The sequence below is a fragment of the Chlorocebus sabaeus genome, chromosome 20, assembly GCF_047675955.1.
Source record: "Chlorocebus sabaeus isolate Y175 chromosome 20, mChlSab1.0.hap1, whole genome shotgun sequence".
Taxonomy (NCBI): domain Eukaryota; kingdom Metazoa; phylum Chordata; class Mammalia; order Primates; family Cercopithecidae; genus Chlorocebus; species Chlorocebus sabaeus.
The window spans coordinates 12,175,880-12,192,192 of record NC_132923.1 but is presented as its reverse complement, the minus strand read 5'-3'; the positions used below and the strand labels follow the sequence as shown (position 1 = coordinate 12,192,192).

The 16,313-nt window shown below is 47.5% G+C and overlaps 1 protein-coding gene across 3 annotated transcripts; it reads left to right on the top strand.

The window, feature by feature from the left end:
* Positions 1-13,381, top strand: PSMD4 (proteasome 26S subunit ubiquitin receptor, non-ATPase 4). Of its 3 annotated transcripts, none has more exons than XM_007977226.3 (10): positions 1-122; positions 8,371-8,511; positions 9,827-9,941; positions 10,748-10,834; positions 11,081-11,149; positions 11,309-11,524; positions 11,915-12,023; positions 12,221-12,352; positions 12,434-12,501; positions 13,089-13,381. In XM_007977226.3, exons 1-10 carry the CDS (start codon positions 28-30, stop codon positions 13,257-13,259), a joined length of 1,203 nt encoding a protein of 400 aa, XP_007975417.1. In that variant the 5' UTR covers positions 1-27; the 3' UTR covers positions 13,260-13,381. The 3 variants fall into 3 exon arrangements, with proteins under 3 accessions (XP_007975417.1, XP_037853888.1, XP_072864498.1); XM_037997960.2 differs by having other exon boundaries at positions 11,915-12,032; XM_073008397.1 differs by lacking the exon at positions 1-122 and adding an exon at positions 754-773 and having other exon boundaries at positions 11,915-12,032.
* The last annotated feature ends 2,932 nt before the right edge of the window (positions 13,382-16,313 follow it).

The following is a 16,313-nucleotide window of genomic DNA, read 5'->3' as shown; positions in this document are numbered from 1 at the left end:
GCCGAGGTCTGTGATTGGTGAAGAGCGATGGGCCAATTGGAGGAGTTGTTGTTAGGCCGTCCCGGAGAACCGGTCGGGAGGGAGGAAGGTGGCAAGATGGTGTTGGAAAGCACTATGGTGTGGTGAGGAGCTACCTCGGGGCAGGAGGGGCACAGTTGGGTCCCGGGCGCGTGTGGCGCCAAGGCAGGGCGGGCCTGGGGTGGGGGCCGGGAGCTTATGGGCGAGAGGCGGCCCTGGGCCCGGAGGTTAGGAGCCCGCTGGAGTCCCTGAGTCATCCCGGGGCCGTGGAGTGGCAGACAGTCCCTGGTTACCCCTCTCACCCCCAGGGGGACGGTCATTGACCGGTCATTCCTGCTGCCTTTCTCTGTTCTAGCGCCGTCTTCTCTAGAGCAGCCTGGGTCTGTCCTTAGCCACAGTTCTGCTTCTCGGACTCATCGTAATAGTTTTCTGCCCTCCTTTCTTCGCAAAATAATGTCTATTAGAAAAATAGATGATTAATCCCTTCCTCTCCCCATTCCCTCGTCTCTAACTTCATTACCTTTCCCTGTGTCATCTTCAAAGGTACCATTTACAGATTGCTTTTTATGTATCAGTCATTTTGTTTATCTCACTTAAACCTCACAACCACACCTTAAGGTAAATTATCTCTCCGTTTTACGGTTCAGGATACCGAGTCTCAGCGATTTTGAGTGATTTGTCCAAAATCACACAGCTAGTTAAGTGGTGGAGTCAAGATTTAAACCCAGGGCTGTCTGACACAAAGGCTTTATCCGGTGAGATAGCTGTCTTCGCCAGTCTCAGGCTTGGGCTGAGTACCTATTAGGAGTCACATTAGATGGGGAGGACATAAATTTTTGCAGGATTGCAAGAGTTTCTTCTACCTGTAATCATTGAATGTAATACAGAATAGTTGACGAACACAAATCACCAATTGGGTGAGACAGACACCTATGAGATTTCGTCTTTTTAGTTTTTTGGGGGAGCATAGCGTTGCCAGGTAACATACAGGATGCCCAGTGAAATTTGAATTTCAGATAAACGATGAATAATTTTTTTTTTGAGACGGTCTCGCTCTGTCGCCCGAACTGGAGTGCAGTGGCCCAATCCGGCTCACTGCAGCCTCCGCCTCCTGGGTTCAAGTGAACTCAATGATTGAACTAATTTACACTTGCACCAACGGTATACCAGTGTTCTCTTTTCTCGCAACCTTGCCAGCTTCTTTTTTGACTTTTTAGGATAGCCATTCTGACTGGTGTTAGGTGGTATCTCATTGTGGTTTTGATTTATTTGCATTTCTCTAATGATCAGTGATACTGAGGTTTTTTTCATATGCTTGTTGGCCGTATAGTATGTCTTCTTTTGGTGGCTCAGGTCTGTAATCCCAGCACTTTGGAGGGCCGAAGTGGGTGTATCACCTGAGGTCAGGAGTTCCTGACTAGCCTGGCCAACATGGTGAAACCCTGTTTCTACTAAAAATACAAAATTTAGCCAGGCGCGGTGGTGGGCGCCTGCAGTCCCAGCTACTTCGGAGGCTGAGGTGGGAGAATCGTTTGAACCCCAGAAGTGGAGGTTGCAGTGAGCCGAGATGGTGCCACTGCACTCCAGCCTGGGCGACTGAGTGAGACTCCCTCTCAAATAAATACATAAATAAATAAAAATAAAGTATCTGATGTCTGTTCATGTCCTTTGCCCACATTTTTTTTTTCTTTTTGAGATGGAGTTTTGCCCTTCTTGCCCAGGTTGAGTGCAGTGGTGCCATCTCAGCTCACTGCAACCTCCGCCTCCTGGGTTCAAGTGATTCTCCTGCCTCAGCCTCCTGAGTAACTGGGATTACAGGTGTCCACCACCACGCCCAGCTAATTTTTTGTATTTTTAGTAGAGACGGGATTTCATCATGTTGGCCAGGCTGGTTTCAAACTCTTGAGCTCAGATGATCCACCCGCCCCAGCCTCCCAAACTTCAGGGAATACAGGTGTTGAGCCACCACGCCTGGCTCCTTTGCCCACTTTTTTTTTTTGTTCTTACTGCCCAGGCTGGAGTGCAATGGCACAATCTTGGCTCACTGCAACCTTCGGCTCACCGCAACCTCCACCTCCCGGGTTCAAGCGATTCTCCTGCCTTAGCCTCCCGAGTAGCTGGGATTACAGGCATGTGCCACCATACCTAGCTAATTTTGTGTTTTTAGTAGAGACAGGGTTTCTCCATGTTGGTCAGGCTGGTCTCAAACTCCTGACCTCAGGTGATCCACCCGCCTGAGCCTCCCAAAGTGCTGGGATTATAGGCGTGAGCTACTGTGCCCGGCCCATCTTCCAGGATTTTTATAGTTTTGAGTTTTACAGTAAGTCTTTAATCCATCTTCAGTTAATTTTTGTGTATGGTTTAAGAAAGGGGTCCATCTTCAATCTTCTGCATATGGCTAGCCAGTTATCCCAGCACCAGTTATTGAATAGGGACTCTTTCTCCTCACTGCTTTTGTCAGCTTTGTCCAAGAGCAGATGGTCATAGGTGTGCAGCCTTATTTCTAGACTCTCTATTCTGTCCCATTGGTTTCTGTGCCTGTTTTTGTACCAATACCGTATGGTTTTGGTTATTGTAGTCCTGTAGTAGTAGTTTGAAGTTGGGTAAAGTTGCCTCCAGCTTTGTTCTTTTAGCTTAGGATTGCCTTGACTTTTCCGGCTCTTTGTTGGTTCCATATGAATTTTCAAATAGTTTTTTCTAGTTCTTTGAAGAATGTCCTTGGTAGTTTGATAGGAGTAGCATTGAATCTGTAAATTGCTTTGGGCCGTGTGGCTTGTTTGTTTATTTATTTATTTATAAGACAGAGTCTTGCTCTGTCGCCCAGGCTGGAGTGCAGTGGTGTGATCTCAGCTCACTGCAACCTCCGCCTCCCAGGTTCAAGTGATTATTGTGCCTCAGCCTTCCAAGTAGCTAGGATTCCAGGCACCTGCCATTATACCTGGCTTATTTTTTGTATTTTTAGCAAAGATGGGATTTGGCCATGTTGGCCGGCCTGGTCTTGAGCTCCTGGCCTCAAGTGACCTGCCCACCTCGGCCTCCCAAAGTGCTTGAATTACAGGTGTGAGCCACCATGCCTGGCAGTATGGCCATTTTAATGATACTGATTCTTCCTATTCATGAGCATGGGATGTTTTTCCACTTGTTTGTATCTTCTTTATTTGAGCAGTATTTTGTAATTCTCATTGTAGAGATCTTTCATCTCCCTGGTTAGTTGTATTCCTAGGTTTGTTTTTTTTTGTTTGTTTTGTTTGTTTTTCTGAGATGGAGTCTCGCTCTTGTTGCCCAGGCTGGAGTGCAGTGGTGCCATCTCGGCTCACTGCAACCTCCGCCTCCCAGGTTCGAGGGATTCTCCTGTCCCAGCCTCCAGAGTAGCTGGGATTACAGGCGCCTGCCACCATGCCCGGGTAATTTTTTTTCTGTATTTTTAGTAGAGATGGGGTTTCTTTTTTTTTTTTTTTTGAGACGGAGTCTCGCTCTGTCACCCAGGCTGGAGTGCGGTGGCCAGATCTCTGCTCACTGCAAGCTCCGCCTCCCGGGTTTACGCTATTCTCCTGCCTCAGCCTCCCGGGTAGCTGGGACTACAGGCGCCCGCCACCTCGCCCGGCTAGTTTTTTGTATTGTTTTAGTAGAGACGGGGTTTCACCGTGTTAGCCAGGATGGTCTCGATCTCCTGACCTCGTGATCCGCCCGTCTCAGCCTCCCAAAGTGCTGGGATTACAGGCTTGAGCCACCGCGCCCAGCGAGATGGGGTTTCATCATATTGGTCAGGCTGATCTCGAACACCTGACCTCAGGTGATCCGCCCGCCTCAGTGTCTCAGAGTGCTGACATTACAGGCGTGAGCCATTGCGTCCAGCCAAGGTATTTTATTATTTTTGTGGCAGTATGCATGTAGTTCTTTTTTTTTTTTTTTTTTTTTTGAGACCCAGTCTCGCTCTTGTTGCCCAGGCGGCAGTGCAATGGCGCGATCTTGGCTCACCACAGCCTCTGCCTCCCAGGTTCAAGCGATTGTCCTGCCTCACCCTCCCTAGTAGCTGGGATTACAGGCATGTGCCACCATGCCCCTCTAATTTTGTATTTTTAGTAGAGACGGGGTTTCTCCATGTTGGTCAGACTGGTCTCGAACTCCTGACCTGGTGATCCGCCCTCCTCAGCCTTCCAAAGTGCTGGGGTTACAGGCGTGAGTCACCACTCCCGGCAGTATGCACATAGTTCTTGGCCCCATGTGGGGCATCATGGGGAACCTGCTGTTGATGTGACTGCCCTACGCATGTGCCATTGTATTACCCTTTTTGAGTGTGCCTTTTTTTTTTTTTTTTGGGAGACAGGGTCTCATTCTGTTACCTAGGGTGGAGTGCAGTGGTGTGATCTTGGCTCACTGCAGCCTCGACCTCCAGGGCTCAATTGATCCTCCTGCCTCAGCCTCCTGAATAGCTGGGGCTATAGGCACACACCACCATGCTCAGCTAATTTTTGTATTTTTTGTAGAGATGGGGTTTTGCCATATTGATCAGGCTGGTCTTGAATTCTTGGGCGGCTCAGGAGAGCCTCCCTCCTTGACCTCCCTAAGTGCTGGGATTATAGGCATGAGCCATCACACCCAGCCTGTATTCTCTTTTAAAATAAAGGTTTTGGCGGTAATCCCAGCTACTTAGGAGGCTGAGGCAGGAGGAAGGGTTAAGCCCAGGAGTTTGAGGTTACAGTGAGCTGTGATTTCACCACTGCTCTCCAGCCTGGGTGACAGAGCAAGATCCTGTCTCAAAAAATATGTGAAATGGCCAGGTGCGGTGGCTCATACCTGTAATCCCAGCACTTTGACAGGCTGAGGCAGGCGGATCATCTGAGGTCAGGAGCTCAAAACCAACCTGGCCAACACAGTGAAACCCCGTCTCTACTGAAAATACAAAAAGTAGCCGGTGTGGTGATGCATGTCTGTGGTCCCAGCTACTCAGGAGGTTGAGGTGGGAAGATCTATTGAGCCTGGGAGGTTGAGGCTACAGTGAGCTATGACTGTGTTTGAACCTGTGCCTGTGCTTGAAACTGTGCCTCAACACTATCCTAGACAGGTTGAGTATTCCCTATCTGAAATGGCTAGGACCAGATGTGTTTCGGATTTTGGATTTTTGTCAGATTTTGGAATATTTACATTATACTTAACCAGGGGAGTATTCCTAATCGGGAGGTCTGAAGTGCTCCAGTGATAATTTCCTTTTTTTTTTTTTTTTTTTTTTTTTTTGAGATGGAGTCTCGCTCTGCCTCCCAGGCTGGAGTGCAGTGGCCGGATCTCAGCTCACTGCAAGCTCCGCCTCCCGGGTCCACACCATTCTCCTGCCTCAGCCTCCCGAGTAGCTGGGACTACAGGCGCCCGCCACCTCGCCCAGCTAGTTTTTTTTTTTTTTTTTTTTTTTGTATTTTTTAGTAGAGACGGGGTTTCACCGTGTTAGCCAGGATGGTCCCGATCTCCTGACCTCGTGATCCGCCTGTCTCGGCCTCCCAAAGTGCTGGGATTACAGGCTTGAGCCACCGCGCCCGGCCGATAATTTCCTTTAAACATCATGTCAGCACTCAAAAACTTTCTGATTTGGGGCATTTTGGATCTCAATCGTTTCTGATTAGGTGTACTCAATCTGTATTCCCTTTTCTATTAATACTTGTTTTCTAGTACCTTCTTAATTACCTCTCTTTACCATTTTTGATTTATTGCCAAAGTATACTAAAGAAAAAAAATTGACACAAGCTCATATTTTTCTTGCCAATAGAAATGAGATGTCTTGGCCAGGTGCCGTGGCTCACACCTATAATCCCAGCACTTTGGGAGGCCAAGGCAGGAGGACTGCATGAGTCTAGGAGTTTGTGACTAGCCTGGGCAACAAAGTGAGACTCTATCTCTGTAAAATGAAAAATAAATGAAAATTTTTCTTTTTGTAGAGACTGGGTCTCCCTGTGTTGTCCAGGCTGTTCTCCAACTCCTGGGCTCAAGCAATTCTCTCTTCTCGGCCTCCCAAAGTGCTGGGATTACAGATGTGAGCCACCATGCCCAGCCTAAAAAATAGATAAAATTTTAAAAAGAAGAAATGAAGGCCAGGTGCAGTGGCTCACACCTGTAATCCCAGTACTTTGGTAGGTTGACATGGGTGGATCATCTAAGGTTGGGAGTTCGAGACCAGCCTGACCAACGTGGAGAAACCCTGCCTCTACTAAAAATACAAAATTAGCGGGGCGTGGTGGTGCATGCCTGTTATCCCAGCTACTTGGGAGGCTGAGGGAGGAGAATTGCTTGAACCTCGGAGGCGGAGGTTGCAGTGAGCCAAGATTGTGCCATTGCACTCCAGCCTGGGCAACAAGAGCGAAACTCTGTCTCAAAAAAGAAAGAAAGAAAAAAAAAGAAAGAAATGAGGTATCTCATCTAGGGCACTGCTTCCATCCGTTAGCACAGGTAGAACCTTAACTATTAGAGCTCTTAGGGACCTCAGAGGTCATCAAGAATTGATCCTTATAGGAGCTTATATAACTGCATCACTTACCTGCCTTCTTTTGGTCTTTGAGAAACTCGAGATTATGTTTCACATTATCTGGATGCTTTTAGATTATGAAAAGTTGCAGGGATCTAAGGTGAGACTTCAGATCCACAAAACCTCATTTTTACTATTCAGTTCAGCTGTCGAAGCTGTTAAGCATTTAATGAGATGATTGGATTGTACTTTTCTGCATTCAGTGCTGCCAAGTGTGTGTTATTTTATAGACTTTTTTTTTTTAGGTAGTGGCACGATCTCGGCTCAGTGCAACCTCCACCTCTCGGGTTCAAGTGATTCTTCTGCCTCAGTTACCCAAGTAGCTGGGATTACAGGCGCCCGCCACCACCCCTGGCTAATTTTTATATTTTTTAGTAGAGATGGAGTTTCACCATGTTTGCCAATCTGGTCTCAAACTCCTGAGCTCAAGTGATCTGCCCGCCTCGGCCCCACAAAGTGCTGGGATTACAGGTGTGAGCCACCACGCCTGGCCCTACTTTATAGATTTTTTTTTTTTTTTTTTGACGGAGTCTCACTTTGTTGCCCAGGCTGGAGTGCAGTGGCGTGATCTCAACTCACTGCAACCTTGGCCTCCCGGGTTCAAGCAATTCTCCTGCCTCAGCCTCCTGAGTAGCTGGGACTACAAGTGTGTACCACCACGCCTCGCTAATTATTGTATTTTTAGTAGAGACGGGGTTTCACGATGTTAGCCAACACTGGACTCGAACTCCTGACTTCAAGTGATATACCTGCCTCCACCTCCCAAAGTGCTGGGATTGCAGGCATAAGCCACCATGCCCAGCCTATTTTATAAATTTTTTTTTTCTTTTTTTTTTTTTTGAGATGAAGTTTTGCTTTTGTTGCCCAGGCTACAGTGCAATGGCATGATCACCGCAACCTCCACCTCCTGGGTTCAGGTGATTCTCCTGTCTCAGCCTCCCGAGTAGGTGGGATTACAGGCATGTGCCACCATGCCCAGCTAATTTTTAATTTTTAGTAGAGACAGTGTTTCTACATGTTGGTCAGGCTGGTCTCGAACTCCTGACCTCAGGTGATCTGCCCGCCTCGGCCTCCCAAAGTGCTGGGATTACAGACATGAGCCACCACGCCCAGCTATAGATATTTTTAAGTTACCTTCTTCATTTCTTGTATTTGGATTACTGCCATTTAATGGGAGGGTTAAATTATTTATCCATGACAAAGCTTAGTAGCACTTAAGTGCAGCTTATAAGAAGGTGCTGTGGTTCATCAGTAGATCACCACCTTTGGAGCTCATCAGAATCACTTTGTAAAGATTTAAAAATTTTTTTGGCTGGGCACAGGTGAAACAGGTGATTATCTGAAACACAGATAACAGGTGGCTCACACGTGTTATCCCAGCACTTGGGGAGGTAGAGGCAGGAGGATCACTTGAGCTCAGAAGTTCAAGACCAGCTTGGGCAACATATTTAGACCCCTGTCTCTACAAAACAATTTAAAATGTAGCTGGGCGTGGTGGCTCACACCTATAATCCCAGCTACTTGGGAGGCTGAGGTGAGAGGATCACTTGAGCCCAGGAGGTGGATGCTGCAGTGAGCCATGAGTGCACCACTCCGCCTGAGTGACAGAGCAAGACCCTGCCTCAAAAAAAAAAAAAAAAAAAAATTCCTCATTGATTATTCTGAGTCAATAAATGTGGGCTAAGGCTTGATCATCTGTATATTTAAAAAAGGAAAAAAGAGCTACAGGTGATTCTATGAAGACTGAGAGCTGCTGCTATAGGGGGCCCCTGGAACTGGAGAGAAGGTTTTGGAGAACTTCTACATTTCTTCTCTCTTGTCCTTCAACCCTAATCTGACAGTGTGGACAACAGTGAGTATATGCGGAATGGAGACTTCTTACCCACCCGGCTGCAGGCCCAGCAGGACGCTGTCAACATAGTTTGTCATTCAAAGACCCGCAGCAACCCCGAGAACAACGTGGGCCTTATCACACTGGCTAAGTATGGGGGACAGAGGAGGAGGGGACTCAGTAGGTGGGTGGTTGTTACATGCTACTCTTCTGTAGATTTCTTGAGGCTGCTTTTGCCCATCACCTTCCTAGATTGCCTTCTTCACTTTTTAGTGTAAATGTTAATAGCAGCTTGTTTTTTTGTATTAACGTGCTCGGTTTAATTTAATACAGTACAGAAGCTAAATCTCCTGGGGTGAAATTTCTGTTTCTTTTTTTTGTTTGTTGGGCAGGGCTAGGGTAAGGGGTGAAATTTCATAATATATTTTAAAGTCAGTGAAAAGTGATTTTGGGCTGGGCGCAGTGGCTCACGCCTGTAATCCCAGGAGTTTGAGACCAGCCTGGGTAACAGGGCAAAACCCTGTCTCTACTAAAAGTACAAAAATTAGCTAGGCGTGGTGGTGGGTACCTGTAATCTCAGCTACTCAGGAGCCTGAGGCAGGAGAATCGCTTGAACCCGGGAGGCGGAGATTGCAGTGAGCCGAGATCATACCACTGCACACCAGCGTGGGTGACAGAATGAGACTCTATCTCAAAAAAAAAAAAAGAAAAAAGAAATTTTTGGATCAGAGCCCCTAGGCATATATCACACATCCTTTTACCCTAAAAGTGTTTTGTTTTAGGAATTGATAATTCTTAAATGAGTAGCCTCCCACTCCAGTGTATATACTGTTAGCTGGGAAAATGGGTCTGGAGGTGGAGAAGACAGGAGAGATACAAAGTAGCATCGTTATTTTGGTGGATTCTCAGGGCCCTGTGAGCCTTTAAAAGGAGTTAGGGGAAAACATTTGGAAGTAGAGGGCAGGTTTCTTGCAAAGCCAACCACTTAATTATTTCTGTGCTTGGTTTCCATTAAATACTAGATATTTGATTAAGAAGAATAGAGGCCACGCACAGTGGCTCACACCTGTAATCCCTGCATTCTGGGAGGCCAAGGCAGACGGATCACTTGAGGTCAGGAGTTTGAGACCAGCCTGGCCAACATGGCAAAACCCTGTCTCTACTAAAAATACAAAAATTAGCCGGGCATGGTGGTGCACATCTGTAATCCGAGCTATTCAGGAGACTGAGGCAGGAGAATCCCTTGAACCCAGGAGGCGGAGATTGCAGTGAGCCAAGATTGTGCCACTGCACTCCAGCCTGGGTGACAGAGCAAGATTTTGTCTCAAAAAATAAAAAAGAAGAATAGAGATTACAGTTAGAATAGAAACAGTGGTTATTATACAGGTCTTTAAAGAAAACTCAGACACAGTTTAGAGGTAGTTGTGCTGACCTGAACTCACTGAAATGCTTTTCCTACATCCCAGTGACTGTGAAGTGCTGACCACACTCACCCCAGACACTGGCCGTATCCTGTCCAAGCTGCACACTGTCCAGCCCAAGGGCAAGATCACCTTCTGCACTGGCATCCGCGTGGCCCATGTGAGTCCTACTGGGTTCTCTGGACTGTTTCTCCCTGCTCTGAGGTCCTGCCTCCATCATACTTATTTCTCCCCTGGATTCCTGAGCTAGGACCAGAGCAAGAGAAAGTTAACTTGGCATAGAAAGGATATGGGGGATGAGTCAAGGGTAGTTGAGGGTTGTAAGGGGAAAAATCCCTAGAATTGAGAATTAAGGCTGGGTGTGGTAGCTCATGCCTGTAATCCCAGCAGTTTGGGAGGCCAAGGGAGGAGGATTGCTGAAGGCCAGCAGTTTAAGACCTGGGCACATAGCGAGACCGTGTTTCTTTTTTTTTTTTTTAAAAAAAAAAAAAAAAAAAAGGCTGGCTGCGGTGGCTCACACCTGTAATCCCAGCACTTTAGGAGGGTCACCTGAGGTCAGGAGTTCGAGACCAGTCTGCCCAACGTGGTAAAACTCCATCTTTACTAAAAATATAAAAATTGGCCAGTACTCGGGAGGCTGAGGCAGGATAATCGCTGGAACCCAGGAGGTGGAGGTTGCAGTGAGCCGAGATCGTGCCACTGCACTCCAGCCTGGGTGACAGAGCGAGACTCCATCTCAAAAAAAAAAAAAGAAAAGGAGAATTAACCTCCCTTAACCTCCCTTCTTTATGCACAGAGAGTCATAGCAAAAAGGGAGGAATTGGGGGTGTTAAATCTTGTGTGAGCGTGATGGTAGATGGTATACTTGAGGTACAAAGAAACTGTAAGAAAACGGAACCGAGTGACAGAGGAAAGAGCTGAGTGATTTCTCTGGTTGACTCTGAGAACTTCCTCTCCCTTTACAAGCTGGCTCTGAAGCACCGACAAGGCAAGAATCACAAGATGCGCATCATTGCCTTTGTGGGAAGCCCGGTGGAGGACAATGAGAAGGATGTGAGTCCAAGTGGCAGCTGGGGAATGTGGGCAGCCAGTGTTTGGGACTGAGGTCTTTCATCCCTGAGGAGAACCTGGCGGAGGCATCAGGCTCATGACTTTGGGGAAAGGTGAATGTGGAGAATTCAGTTTTTCTGTTGTAGGACCTTGGGGAGGTCAATAGAGTTCTGTATGCTTTTATGCGGCAGGTCCTTTCCCCCCTCGAGTATGGAACAGATTTCTTGATTTTTCTCCCCTTCTTCCCAGCTGGTGAAACTGGCTAAACGCCTCAAGAAGGAGAAAGTAAATGTTGACATTATCAATTTTGGGGAAGAGGTGAGTAGGGACTGATTGGAGGGCATTGGCTTAATTTGGTTATAAACAGAATGGTCCTTAACCCTGAGGAGTGTGGGCACTGTAGCAGAGTAGTATGGAAATGGCAAAGAACAGGGAGCAAGGCCTGAAGGAGGGCGTCCTGTGTTCTTTCCTCACCAGGAGGTGAACACAGAAAAGCTGACAGCCTTTGTAAACACGTTGAATGGCAAAGATGGAACCGGTTCTCATCTGGTGACAGTGCCTCCTGGGCCCAGCTTGGCTGATGCTCTCATCAGTTCTCCAATTTTGGCTGGCGAAGGTGGTGCCATGCTGGGTCTTGGTGCCAGTGACTTTGAATTTGGAGTAGATCCCAGTGCTGATCCTGAGCTGGCCTTGGTGAGCAAATGTTGACCCCAGGTAGAGCCCAAAGGCCCTTTTTTGTTCTTTTCTGGCACACACATCACAGAGCTTCTACTAGGCTGAACAGTCCTAGACACTCCCAGTAACTCATATTCCAAGACCTCCTTTTGCCCCCTCTTCCCTATACTTCTGTCTGATCTCTAGGAGCACCAATGTCAGATGCTGTCTTTTTCACTCCCCCTGATGAAAACCAAGGCTTCTCCCAAGTCCTTTTTAATCCCATACCACTGCTTATCCCTCTAGCTTCTCTGTGTGATAAACCAGAAGCTGCCCCTTCATGTTCCTTTCCTACACCCCAGCTGACTTTCCCAGCTCCCTGTAGGAGTGAGGGCAGGGGAGCCCTGATTGTGCCCTGCTCTTCATCAGGCCCTTCGTGTATCTATGGAAGAGCAGCGGCAGCGGCAGGAGGAGGAGGCCCGGCGGGCAGCTGCAGCTTCTGCTGCTGAGGCCGGGATTGCTACGACTGGGACTGAAGGTGAAAGAGGTGGAATCTGAAGTCCTGGGGCTGTGGGATGCTAAACATTGAAAGCTGGGTGTAGGCACTGCAGGGAGAGTGTGGAGGTCTGACAGAGTAGGAATATGTGGGAGGGCTGGGCTAGGGGAATGGCTTTGGAGGCTGGCCTGTGTAGATATGGCATCAATTCTACCCTGCTCCTCTTTTCCTTTTCCCAGACTCAGATGATGCCCTGCTGAAGATGACCATCAGCCAGCAAGAGTTTGGCCGCACTGGGCTTCCTGACCTAAGCAGTATGACTGAGGAAGAGCAGATTGCTTATGCCATGCAGATGTCCCTGCAGGGAGCAGGTGAGCCAGAGCCTGGGTGGTGCCTAGGCAGAGGGCTGGGATGAAGAAGGGTAACTGAACAGAGTGACCTCTCTTCCTCAGAGTTTGGCCAGGCGGAATCAGCAGACATTGATGCCAGCTCAGCCATGGACACATCTGAGCCAGCCAAGGTGAGACCCAAACCTGCCCCCGCGTCAGGTTTAAAGTCCTTGAATTTAGATCCTCATCCCTCTGAGGCTGGGAGCATTTCTACCATAGCTAAGTCCTTTGAGGAGCAGAGGGAAACACATGGATATGCATTTCTTACATGTAAACCTTGCTAAGGTAGCAATGCTAGTGGTCAAAGTTGGAGAAGTGTCCTCATGTTCTGTAATTTTCCTTCCTTGCTGGTGGGAGCAGCCTGGGCAGTTCTCTAGGATGTCTACCCAGGAGGGAGAAAAGAGGGTCTGGGAAAAAGAAAAAGGAGAACTGGGTGTCTTGAGAGCAGGAAACCTCAGTGTGATGGAATCTGTTTTTATCCTCAGAGCTCAATTAACAGAGTTCTCAACAGGCGCCTCCTCTGTTTGGTCAGTAATAACTGTTTGCATTCATAAAGGATTTTGCTGATTTGTCCTTTCCTTACCTCGGCCAGAGGTGCCCGAATCCCCACACAGTCAGAAGGCAGGGGAGCTCCGGCAGCAGCATGCTCCTGTCCTTCACACCTGCTTACTCCCTGCTGCTCCACACCCTCCCCTGAGCTCACACTGCCTGTTTGCAGGAGGAGGATGATTACGACGTGATGCAGGACCCCGAGTTCCTTCAGAGTGTCCTAGAGAACCTCCCAGGTGTGGATCCCAACAATGAAGCCATTCGAAATGCTATGGGCTCCCTGGCCTCCCAGGCCACCAAGGACAGCAAGAAGGACAAGAAAGAAGAAGACAAGAAGTGAGACTGGAGGGAAAGGGTAGCTGAGCCTGCTCAGGGGACTGCATGGGAAGCACAGAATATAGGGTTAGATGTGTGTTATCTGTAACCATTACAGCCTAAATAAAGCTTGGCAACTTTTTTTCCTTTCTTGCTTCAAATAGTGATGGTGTTGAGTGTGAGAGAGGGGAGGAGCACCTGGCCTAAAGAACAGCTTTCCTTGTTGAGTTCTCCATGTCTCTCTTTCCACCTGTCTGGGCCTCCTAATGTGCCGGGATTACAGGCCCAGGAGCCATGTTTCCATTTCTAATGAACGAAGACCTTGTTTAAACCACCTTTTTGCCAATAACTTTTAGTCTGCACTCTGACACAGCTGAACCCCAAGTGTGGAATGGTACTCAACCTTTTCAGTTTTTTCATGTGTACTTCTAAGGTTCAGCAAGTTTAGGTTATTTGGCCAAGGATATTTAGCTAATGAAGAGGTAGAACCAGGATCAAAATCCAGACTTGTCTCAGACCTGTCTCACCAGTTGAGTCACCACCAAACAGTAGTTTCCTATCGCTCGCTGCCTTCAGTGACCCTGGTCAGCCCTGCAAGTCAGTTCCTTGTAGCAACTACTATACCTTCCTCTACTCCCCCATTACTCTCAACAGAAGCCTGACATCTTTACAGAGTCAAGGTCTTGAGGCAGGAAGCTCTGGCTCCCTCCTCCCCGCCAGCACCTCCCTGCATCAGTTATGCTGTCTCCCGAATATCTGCTGTCCTAAACACCCTGCTGGCGTTTTCCTCTCAGTGTACACGCATCAAATCCACACTACAAGTAACCTTACCTTGAGACTTTATATCATACTGTTTAAATATTTCACAAGGAACATCTATTCCCTTTATAATTTTTTTTTTAAGTATGTTTTTTTTGGCTGGGTGTGGTGGCTCATGCCTGTAATCCCAGTACTTTGGGAGGCCAGGGTGGGCGGATCACAATGTCAGGAGTTCAAGACCAGTCTGACCAATATGGTGAAACTCTGTCTCTACTAAAAATACAAAAAAAAAAAAAAATTAGCCGGGCATGGTGGCACACACCTGTAATCCCAGGTACTCAGGAGGCTGAGGCAGGAGAATTGCTTGAACCCGGGAGGCGGAGGTTGCAGTGAGCCGAGATCGTGCCACTGCATTCCAGCCTGGGTGACGGAGACTCTTGTCTCAAAAAAAAAAAGTATATATTTTTAAAATTTTAAAGTCTGTGCTCTGTCGCCCAAGCTGGGGTGCAGTGGTGTGATCGTAGCTCACTGTAGCCTCAACCTCCTAGCTTAAAGGATCCCCCTGCCTCAGTCTCCTGCGTACCTGGGACTAAGGCACACACTACCACACCCAGCTAATTTTTTTTTGAGATGGAGTCTCACTGTCGCCCAGGCTGGAGTGCAGTGGCACTGTCTTGGCTCACTGCAACCTCTGCCTCTCAGGCTCAAGCAATTCTCATGCCTCAGCCTCCCAAGTAGCTGGGACTATAGGTGTGTACCACCATGCCAGGCTAATTTTTAATTTTTTTTATAGAGATGGGGTCTGTTTCCCAGGTTGGTCTTGAACTCCTGGGCTCAAGTGATCCTCCCACATTGGCCTCCTAAAGTGCTGGGATTATAGGTATGAGCCACCGTGCCTGGCCCATACAGTTTTAAAAGTTAGATTTGTAATAAAAATTGGTAGGGTCCTGCCCCAACCCTCTGCAGTCTTGAGGCCTACTCCCAGAAGTAATTTAACTTCTTAGCTAGCTCTTCCTGTACTTACTTCCTTATTCCCAAAGAATGAACTTATATGGCTATTTCTTAATTTTTCCATTTTAGGCATTATCTATACTATTTACTATAGAATATTATAATTTATTTTTTGTTGTTTTTGAGGCAGAGTTTCGCTCTTGTTGCCCAGGCTGGAATGCAGTGGCACGATCTCTGCTCACTGCAACCTCCGCCTCCCGGGTTCAAGCGATTCTGCTGCCTCAGCCTCCCAAGTAGCTGGGATTACAGGCATGTGCTACCACGCCCGTCTAATTTTTGTATTTTTAGTAGAGATGGGGTTTCACCATCTTGGCCAGGCTGGTCTTGAACTCCTGACCTTGTGATCCGCCCGCCTCGGCCTCCTGAAGTGCTGGGATTACAATGCCTGACTAATTTTTATATTTTTTTTGTAGAGACGGGGTTTCGCCAGGTTACCTACACTGGTCTCAAACTCGTGAGCTCAAACAGTCTGCCCACCTCACCCTCCCAAAGTGCTGGAATTACAGGCGTGAACCACCACACCCAGCATTGTTTTTGTTTTTATTCTTTTACTTTCAGAAATAGAAACCTCCTCTCAAATTGGTAAAATACAGTAGGTAACCTGTTAACCTCATGTGATGGCCTCCTGAGCTTGCTCCAATGTGGATTGGTTGTCCTAAACCTGCTGCAAAGTTGCAGTTCTGGCCCTTCCCTACACCTTCATCCTGGGAATCACTTATTTCCTAGATGCCATGTTTTGGCTTTCTTTTGTTTCATCCTCTGTTTTAGCAGAATTTGTCATCCAGTAGCTTCCTGAGAAAGGACCACAGCAAGTTTATTTTGTGTATGCCTGAAAACATCTTGGCAGAGTATAGAATTCTACATTTAAAATAATGTTTCTTTAGATTTTGAAGGCATTGCCTCATTGTTTTCAGTTTTCTTTTTGTTTGTTTTTATTTTTCTCAATGTTTCAGCATCCAGAGGAATCTTGTTTGTTGGTGTTGAGACAGGATCTCACTTTGTAATCCAGGCTGCAATGCAGTGGCATGAACACGGCTCAGGCTGACTTGCCGCCACTACCTCTGAGGCTCAAGCAATCCTCTTGCCTCACTGTCTCAACTATCTGGGACTACAGGTGCATGCCACAACGCCCATCTGGATTTTGTATTTTTTGTAGAGATGGGGTTTCACCACATTGTCCAGGCTGGTCTAGAACTCCTAAGGTTACTAAGTGATCCGCTCACCTCGGCCTCCCAAAGTGCTGGGATTACAGGCGTGAGCCACCTTTCCCATGGCCTGTATTCTAGTTTTTAGGGGGTATTATTAAGAG

What these genes read in the sequence shown, in the direction of transcription:
- PSMD4 (XM_037997960.2), top strand. Translation starts at nt 28, where the DNA reads ATGGGCCAATTGGAGGAGTTGTTGTTAGGCCGTCCCGGAGAACCGGTC. An exon ending in GATGTCCCTGCAGGGAGCAG is followed by an intron (nt 12,353 to 12,433) that starts GTGAGCCAGAGC and finishes TCTCTTCCTCAG; the next exon opens with AGTTTGGCCAGGCGGAATCA. An exon ending in ACACATCTGAGCCAGCCAAG is followed by an intron (nt 12,502 to 13,088) that starts GTGAGACCCAAA and finishes GCCTGTTTGCAG; the next exon opens with GAGGAGGATGATTACGACGT.